The sequence below is a fragment of the Aulonocara sp. 'chitande type north' Nkhata Bay genome, linkage group LG3, assembly GCF_057382095.1.
Source record: "Aulonocara sp. 'chitande type north' Nkhata Bay isolate Kocher_YH1m ecotype deep benthic linkage group LG3, A_spYH_male_GT1.1, whole genome shotgun sequence".
Lineage (NCBI taxonomy): Eukaryota > Metazoa > Chordata > Actinopteri > Cichliformes > Cichlidae > Aulonocara > Aulonocara sp. 'chitande type north' Nkhata Bay.
The window spans coordinates 3,742,550-3,752,259 of record NC_141346.1 but is presented as its reverse complement, the minus strand read 5'-3'; the positions used below and the strand labels follow the sequence as shown (position 1 = coordinate 3,752,259).

At 41.7% G+C, this 9,710-nt stretch overlaps 1 protein-coding gene across 1 annotated transcript; it reads right to left on the bottom strand.

Annotated features, from left to right (window-relative positions):
• Positions 1-2,060: 2,060 nt before the first annotated feature.
• Positions 2,061-8,034, bottom strand: LOC147333552 (uncharacterized). Its single transcript, XM_086286394.1, has 6 exons — positions 7,947-8,034; positions 7,660-7,701; positions 4,367-4,621; positions 4,043-4,279; positions 3,742-3,954; positions 2,061-3,664 (listed from the first exon to the last, which is right to left on the bottom strand). Exons 1-6 carry the CDS (start codon positions 8,032-8,034, stop codon positions 3,588-3,590), a joined length of 912 nt encoding a protein of 303 aa, XP_086142520.1. The 3' UTR covers positions 2,061-3,587.
• Between the last annotated feature and the right edge of the window lie 1,676 nt (positions 8,035-9,710).

Here is a 9,710-nt window from a genome sequence, read left to right as displayed (position 1 = left end):
GTGCGCTGCTTTTCGGTCTGGTTACTACCGTTTACGGCACCGGATACCGGTACCCATCCCTACATATAACAGACAATCAACACAGGACGACATAAGGTGCAATGTGCAAAGACAGAATAAAATGATATTGTGTGTGTGTGTGTGTGTGTGTGTGTGTGTGTGTGTGTGTGTGTGTGAGAGAGAGATCACAGCAGCAGGTTCATGGCCTCACAGGCAGCTCACGGACAGGATGGAAGCAGTTTGTGCATGAAAAGCAGAAGTCCCAGTTTGTCACTTCAGGTTTGACTGAGCTGTTTCCAGAAGAGCTAAAATAGACGTCCAGCTGCTGAGATCAGTTCCACTCTGTTGGGTTTCTTTGTGACTGTTTCCTGCCGGTATCATTACAGGTCATTTTAGAGTTTTTGGAGTGAAGCAGCTGCAGCGTCCTGATGATTCCTCCTTTTATCGTTGCTGTTAAAGCAGAAATAACCAGATTATAAAGGAGTCTCACTCATGTTTCTGCACTCTCATCCAAAGACGGTTCGGTGCTTGGACCATGTTTGTTTATTTTTTACAGGTTAATGTTCAGTCTCATGTCTCTGAGGTGTATCTTCTTTGCTGATGACACAACTTTATTGTAGTCAGGAACATTTACAGCAGCTTCTGGATCCCATGGAACGTGAGCTGGTGACTGTTAGTAAACTGCTTTGATTGTAACACATGCTATTCACCTCTCTCTTCACTTAGGAAAAAATGTTTAATATTAGGAAATCACTCATTAAATATTCACAAAAAAATGTAACAAATGAAGTTTCACAGCAATATTTATGAAGCGGTGCCAGGAGACCCGAGACAAACATCAGCTGAATCATTTTACTTTGAAAAACTTGAAAAAACATGATAAAGTTGCTGTAGTTTTAGGACACTGACATAGTCGTGTCGTCAGACACGCAGAGACTGGACTGACACACACACACACACACACACACACACACACACACACACACACACCAAGTTACTTTTCAAAATACTTAGCATTTTGCACATTTCCATTGCACTGTGTTGTCTTGTTTATTTGCAATTTTTTGCACATTGCACTTTACGTAGTCGTGTGTTTGTCTGTTATATGTCATGTGTAGCACCAGGGTCTCAGAGGAAAGCTGTCTCATTTTACTCTGTACTGTACCACTGCACATGGTTGAAATCACAATAAAGCCACTTGACTTGTTTAACTGTACATTGTCCGTACTACATCTGTATATTTGCTTTTTGTATAGCAATATAAACATCTGTACACTTAGCTTATTTGTACATACTCTGTTCATAACTGTCCCCACCTTTCACACTATCCTTATCTGCATATAATCTGCTCTTATTGCACTTACTGTTCTTGCACATCTGATTAGATGCAAACAATATTTCAGTCTCTGTTTATACATTTGTAATGACAATAAAGTTGAATCCTAATCCTAAAGTCAACAAATTCATCATTTATTCAATTCAATGCAATGAAATTTAAGGATTTATTAGATGATAATATTAAAAGACACAGAAGACAGTTACCAGGTAACATCCAGAAGCTGTTTGAAATGAGGGATAAAGGAGGGCTCGAGTGACCCGACAGAGATAAGCAGAGGAGAATGGATGGATTTAGTGTTTGAAGCAGAGGTTTTGTTGGTTTGGTCTCTTTCTAACGTGTTTATTGGGAAGACAAACAGATGCCTGACTGACATGTGCACTGTGTGTTACTAATGACTTGAAGAAGATTTTGACTGTGTGAAACAAATCAACAGTGTCAAAATAAAGTGAATGATTAAACTCTGAATGGAACATTTAAATGAAAAAAATTTTTTTTTACAAAAGAGGAAGTGATGTCACAGACGTCACAGAGCAGTGTGATGTTGACTCATGTCATTACATGCTGACCTTTGATGACTTTTGTTTAGCTCCTGTGCCGTTTAAACCATTAACTATGAAATAATCACCAGAAAAAAAAGTTTTTTTATTGAATGTTTATTGAACCTTCTGACGAAACATAAAAAACAGAACTTAAAAATGTAACATTCATTTGCATATGTGAGTTTTAATTTGTATCACATTTGCTGCATCCAGCAGGTTATTATGTAAAATGACATTGACGATGTAGAAGTGTGAAAAACTCACGCATCAAATATGAGACACTTGGAGTTAAAGTTATTATTTTGCTTTTCTTCAATCTGCTATTTGCTGACATGTTCAAATAATTTGTTGGTTAGTAAAGAAACAAGTTGATAAATAATGAAGTGAGATTAGGACACAGTTTGGTGCTTTCTGTCATCAAACAGGACTGAGGAGGAAAACCAGCTCAGAGAGTTTGAAGGTTCTTCAATGACACAGTAGAAGAAGAGCTGTGAGGCCACAGTAAAGTTTCAGAACTGAACTAACTCTGTCGGAGCTTCCACAAACACTGATCAACACACTTATTAAACCTCCTGTCATCTAACCCTCGTTTTTGCTGAGTTCTCCCTGTTTTACCTTTTGGAATCTGAATTTGTTTTTTATAAATCCAAATTTGAGCCGACACACTGGACATCTCAACAAAACTCAAAAACACAAAGTTCCTCTTCAGGGATGAAAGTAAAAAACTGTAATTTGGAATCTTAATGGAATACAATCTGGTTTAATTTTATCGTTTTATCCATGGAACTGAAAATTCATGGATCTGAGCATTGAAATATCATTTTTTAAAGAGGTCGTGCACACTGCTGGATTGACTGTATTTAGTCAGCCGTGGCAGAAACCTGGGATTGGTAATAAATATGATAATCTCCTAAAACTACATGGCTTTTTTCTCCTGCTGATTAAAATAAAACCTTAACAAAGCTGAAGAACTCAAAGTGCATCAACCATTTCTTTCACCATCATTCTGTAAAACGCCGGCAAACGCTCCCAGTGTTTGATACCATATATCCCAGTGTTTCCCTACCACTGTGGCGCAGCACATAGGTGTGCCCTGAGAAATGATCAGGTGTGCCGTGGACGATTATCTGGTTCCACCTGATTAGTCCTCGAAGTAATCGAGTAACGGGTGGAACAATTACATTCTCTTCCACTAGAGGGCAGTACAACTACCAGCTCTATTTAAATGAGTTGCCAACTGGCAGTAAAACAATCGGACCTGGTTCTGGAGAAAACTCAGATGCAGATGAAGGTCCTAGCAGGAGTAGTGGTCAGAAGAAAGTACAACAGGTACACTGGGGACAAACCGAGCCAATACCACTGTACCTGGTGTGCAGGGAAAAACTATCAATATACTTTCTGTGATATTTTTGTTTGGTGGTGTGATTTTTCCAATGTGAAATATGTGCCGTGGCTCCCAAAGGTTGGGAACCAGTGGTAAATAAATGAAATGCAGTAAATAACTTGAGAGAGGTGCACAGAGATTTCAATGTTTGAAGATGCTAACAATGTCAACCAAAGCTTTCATCCAATAATTCAGTAATTCATCAGTAGTTTGAGCGTTATTGATCGATCAGTGAACAGATCAGGTTCTGATTGAGAAACTCAGAGTGAGGACTTCAGAGTTTTCAGCTTTAGAAACATTTAATTCTATCAGAGGATCCGTCCGCTCAAACATAATGCTCAGTGGTGTCATCATGCTCGTCAACATCCAATGGCATCTCCATGGAGACATCATGTTTGTTACCTGTGGGCAGAGTGGAGAAATCAGGACAGTGCTGACGTGATCAAAGAGTTTCTGTGAGTATCTGCCTGAGTTTGTACCTGAGCTCCTGCTGCAGCAGATGGACAGGAGCAGGATGGTGCAGATGCAGGACGGGCAGAAGGCCAACAGGTGGCAGATGACTCTGATCCAAGACACAGAGGGCGAAGAAGGGGAGGAAGAGTTGGTGAGAGGAGGAAGAGTGGACAGAGAAGAACTGGCCTCAGAAACTGGAGGTGGAGGGACGGACTTTCTGAGAGTATTTATAGGAGACCCTGCAGGAGACATGATGAAACAGGTTAATGAGTCAGCTCAGCAGGTCAGGTCAGGTCTTTAAACACAGAGTTATGTCAGTGTTCTGACCTCGGACCCTCAGAAAGCTCTGAGGAGATGATCCAAATGTGTTAGAAGCGCACCAGTAGAGACCTTCATCAGAGTGCCTGACATTAGGGATAACGTGTTCTGCTTTAGACCCAAGGAGACGTCCATTCATGAAGAAAAAAGATGGAACTGTTTCACCACTCTTCTTCTTGCATTGCAGAGTAACATCACTTCCTGGTCTTACAGGAAGTGCAGGGATCTCCAGGATCACACCTTTTTCTGAATAGCAGATAAACAGAGACAGACTTCCACCATCAGATTGGAGTCACACAGAGACAGAGACACAGCTGGAACATCTCACTGTACCTGAAACACTGATGGACACTTCATCGCTCTGCTGTCCAGATGAGCTTTCACACCAGAAGGTTCCACCGTAGGACGAGTTACGATCCAAAACACACAAACTTCCACTCATCTCAGCTGCTCCACAGTCCTCAGTGGGTCCTCCGCTGGTCATCTTCACTGTCCATCCATCAGCTGTCTGTCCATCATCAACACAACTCAGAGACACTGAAGATCCACTGAAGACCTGCTGAAGGTTTGGACTGACAGACAGAGACACTGGAGGACAGACAGACAGATAATCACCACCAAAGAGGAGAGGACCAGTGTCACGATGATCATCAAACTTCACACCGACCTGCATCAAAACCAGAATCCAAATGTGCAGCCAGCTCACATGGGCATGGTTGCCATGGTAATTTGAATTTGACAGGATGCAGACCAATTAACTCTTTACTTGGCATGACTGACTACAACTGATAGGTGTGGGATGGTAACTATGGAGATGCCAGGGGAAAAAGAAGAAACCCAAAGAGTAGGTTCATGGATGTCTTGAAGGAGGACGTGCAGAGGGTTGGTGTGACCGAGGAGGATGTTGTGATAGGATGAGATGGAGGCAGATGACCTCCTGTGGAACCAGCTAAAGCAGCAGCCAATAGAAGACGAAGAGGACGACACATGAAGAAGACTGCCACTTAAGTTCTCATCCAGAAATTTGGCTTGCCCTCTAAGGAACATCCTTGAAACCTGGGAGACCTACAAAACGTTTACCCTGAATTTCAGGGAGAGGTGGACCACCTCTGTCAGTTAATCTAACAAGACTCAAACTCTTGACCTTCGTGGTGTTTGGTGATGATGCCAAACCTCCACGACCATGCCAACTGTCAGAATACCATTCTGCTTAGTGTGTGTATTAGTTAGAGTGTGTATTAGTTAGTGTGTGTATTAGTTAGTGCTGTATAAGGCAGGGTGCTGGAAAGGAGAGTCCGTCCACTAGTCGACCCATTGCTATGGATCATTAGATCCTCATAAAACCGTTACAAGACCTTGGTCCTCATAGCTGGCAATAAGTGGAACTCGTTCCCAGTGGGTGTTGGACTCTGCCAGGGCTGCCCTTTGTCACAGATTGTGTTCATTGGTTTGGGCATCTGACCAGGATGCCTCCAGAGCATCTCCTGGGTGTTCCTGGCATGTCCACATCTCACCCAGGAACACTTTACTACTGTTTCCATTGTTTCTCCTGCCACTTGGTGTGATTTTCTGAAAACATGAAATTTCATTTCATCTATATGCTGATGATTGCCAGCTTGATCTACCTTTCAATCACTCTGATAGCTCATCGATTGGACTCCTGCTTGATTGTCTTAGCAAAGTTAAATCATGGATTTAAATGTTTTACATTTTTATGAACAAACAGTGGAAGCAATTTTATTCAGTCCCAATCGTTCTTCTGGTATCCCAAATGTTCACTTTGCTGCTCTGAGCCCTCGCTTGAAGAGCTCTGTTACTAATCTTGGGGTAAAAATCGACACTGCACTTAGTTTTGATGGCCACATGGCGGTGAAATCTTCATTCTATCACGTCAGATCGAAGCTAAAGCCCTTTCTGTCCAGGCATGAACTTGGAAACTGTCATCCATGCTTTGTCACCTCTCGCTTCGAATACTCCAACTCCCTTTTAATGGGGGTTGGCCAAGCCACTCTGTCATGCCTGCAACTGGTGCAGCACGGTTTTTACCTCATTTAGTTCAAAATATAGTGAGAAATGTACCAACACACATACAGTATGGCTCAGTTAACCAGAGATGGAACTAAAGTGTGTCAATAAAAATAACCTCTGTGGCCATTAATGTTTCGACAGTTAGTATTAAAGACTATAAATCTTTAAATCATCAATTATAACTGTCAAAAATGTGTATGTGTCATCAGCATAAGAGTGGAAGAGATTTGTTTAAGAACTTTTAAAGACCATTAAAAATCAGTGCAATCAGTACGTAGTTTTGAGGCACAGGCAGATTTTAAAGGACCACACATGCCTGTGACACATCGTCAGATATTCGTATTCTGAGTTTGAGTCAAAGCTAAATGTAAATAAAATAACTTAATTTTTTCTTTTGCAATTATTGTGCAAATGTATTCTAAATCAGCAAAGAATCAGTCTGCAGGAAATTGTTCTCTGACAGCCACACCTTGGAGAAAACTCATTTCCATCGTTTGCATCCACAATCTTATTCTTTCGGTCAAAGTCAGAGTTTGTGAGAATGGGTGAGGGTAGGGATGCAGATCGACTGATAAATCAACGGCTCTCTCTTCACCATGACGGACCGGCATCTGTCAGCATCTGCATCACTGCAGTCGCACTAATTCATGCAGGAAAGTTTCTTTATTTTTGTGTCTGAGAATTTTATGTTTAATGTACAGTACGATTCAGTCACTATGTGTCTTTTGCAATGTGATATTTTTATTAAGTATCTTGAAAAGTATTTGATATATGAAGTTAAAAATCCTTATATAAGGTCCGTGTTATGTGACATGGAATGACTGACCGTGCCTGCGTAAACTTATTAACAAAATGTTTGCTAATTTTAATCATCTCTGTCTTAACACTGTTGATATTTATAAATTTGGACTTTTTCCTACAAACCATTTATTATACGTACGTCATAATACAAAAAGTAAAAGCCAGGATGTTTTATTCTTAACCCTTATTAGCAAAAATATCAGATTATATTGTGAATAAGGGTGGATGTGTTGTTCTTTAATGCATCTGTGAACCATCCTGATACGTGGAAACAAGGGTGATGACAGACGGATATTTACTCTGGTAAATTATCCACAAAATCTACAACTTACTGTAAGTCTGTGACTACAGGGTCAATGAGGGACCTCTTCAAAGGGCTTTCCTTAAGATTAAGACCGGCGAACAGTTTATTTTAAAGACTTTAAGCAGTAAAAATTTATTAATGGAAAACGTACAGCTGGTGGAGAACATTGTGCATATTGTGCATTCACAACCAATGAAAAAGGCCATATTTAAAAAGATTTATAACTTATATGAAGAACTAGAATTTTACGGCACTTCCAAAAGAATGAATAACTCTGTAAAAATGAGTAATGTTGGAAACATGTAACTGCTCTGTATTACATGTAACTGCTCTGTATTACATGTAACTGAGTGGGATTACTGCTGTTAGACAAACATTTAGTATTGGCTCAGTTTATATGAAACGCACTCTGTTCTGTCACAGAGATCTGAATACTGGGAATGACTGCAGACTGTCTCCTGAAATCATAAATATAAACTTAGAAAAGACTCACCTGCAGAAACAGTCGGTGCAGACAGCAGCAGCACACACACACCTGCAACAGGAGGGCAGAGGTCACTGAGGGTCAGAGGTCAATGAAAGCTCAGTTCAGAAATGATGCTGTTTTAGGATTTTTATGTTCCTCGACTGAAGGAAAACCAGAACTCTGAGCAGAACAGGTACTGAGCTCATGTGCCTGCAGATACTCAGGTGATACATCAGTGGAAGCGTCCCTGATGCACTCATTCAGACGTGCTGTCTGAGCGCGTGTTGGATGAAGCTGTAAGGATGTTCACTCACCCCGGAGCAGACAGACGGACGCAGTCTTCATGTCTGAGTGACGACTGAGAGTCTGAAGCCTGAGCAGCAGAGACGCTTTCAGCTTCATCACTTCCCTGTTACACACTCAACACTTCCCTCTGCTCCACGCTTTCACTACTCGTCTGACTGAGCTCAGTCAGAACGCACCTGCACAAAATCAGGCATCAAGTGAAGAATCCCTCTGTTACACCAACATCACAAGTTCATTATTAAATGATCTTTTTTCCATGTAATCCTGCATCTTAATCATAACAAGTGACCTCCTCCTGGTGTGTGGTACAGATCCTGTCTGCCAAACAGAGACATTATTCAACGTTATTGACACAGGACCAAATCACAACAACAGTCGCCTCAAGGTGCTTTATATTGTAAGGTAGCTCCTACAGTAATACATACAGAGAAAACCCAACAATCATATGACCCCCTATGAGCAGCACTTTGGTGACAGTGGGAACAAAAAACTCCATTTTAACAGGAAGAAACCTCCAGCAGAACCAGGCTCAGGGAGGGGCGGCCACGACCGGTTGGGGTGAGATCACACTTTAAAGTGTCACTAGTCCATCATAAATCATGCTGACAGCGTCACAGATCTGAAGAGAAACCTACAAAACAGCAGCATGTGGCCTCACCTGTGCTTCATCATAGCCACAGTCAGAGACAATGACAGGATCACTGAATCAGCAGAAATGTCTGGAAACTCACCTTAATCCTGAACATTTCCACCTTTAACGCCACCATCGCCCTGAACTGGGCTGGAATATTAACGGGGATAAAATAAAAACCTACAATAACCTGGTTGCATTCAGGTGAAGACCCCTAAAGGTGTTTCTCAAACTCTGTAGAAGCACCTTTAGATTTTTGCCCATGTTTGCAGGAACATTGCAGCTCTATGAGCGCCCTCGCCTCTGTCAGTGCGCCCCAGGGCAGCTGTGGCTACAATGTAGCTGCCATCGCCAGTGTGTGAATGTGTGTGTGACTGAATGTAGTGTGAAGCGCTTTGGGGTCCTATGGACTAGACAAGCGCTATACAAATGCAGGCCATTTACCATTTACCTCATCAGGTCACCCCACAGGTTTCAGATGGATCATCTAAAACTTTCACCTTCTTCTGGTGTTTCCTGCTTTTGTTTATGTGGATGTCTGCTCTGGGTCACTGTTGGACTGACAGGTTAGCTGAAGGTGTTCAGATATTCATTGTGGATTTAAATATATGTCCATTTGCTCTGCAGCGTCAGACTTTGGTCCTGCTCAGTGCTGCGACTCTCAGTTTGTGTTTTTATCCTGCACGTCTCTACATGATGCTCCTGAAACTGTTTCTGTTTCTTTTCCTGCTTCATCTTTTTCCTTAAAAGGTGTCGGGATGGCGAGCCGTGACTGATGATGGGAAGTGATGAACTTTCAGTCTGTGTTGGTCGGGTCTGATTTAGAGGCGGGTGGATTGATCCAGATATAAATAGTAGTTGATCAATGCTTTGTTTCTGTGTTCAATATGTAGCCCACAGAATTGTGTTGCTTTTGTTTGTGATGGGGGGAACATGAAGTATGTAAAATGTGTTTGTGTGCTGAGTCTCTTTTGTTTACAGCCTGTAACACATTTAGGCAGGAAGCTTACTGGTATGTTTGACTGTGTTACTCATTACTGTGGAAAGTCACAGTCACAGTGGGTTAGTGGTCATTAAATGTTTCACACCGATTTAAACCCAGTGGGGGTATCCCCCCCCCCCCCAAAGAGGGACAAAAGGA

Bases quoted from the DNA above. Each gene is read 5' to 3' on its own strand.
- LOC147333552 (XM_086286394.1), bottom strand. From the start codon at position 8,034: ATGAAGCTGAAAGCGTCTCTGCTGCTCAGGCTTCAGACTCTCAGTCGT. The intron at 4,280-4,366 runs GTACAGTGAGAT...TCTGCTATTCAG, and splicing joins AGTGTCCATCAGTGTTTCAG to AAAAAGGTGTGATCCTGGAG. The intron at 3,955-4,042 runs GTCAGAACACTG...TGTCTCCTGCAG, and splicing joins GAGCTTTCTGAGGGTCCGAG to GGTCTCCTATAAATACTCTC.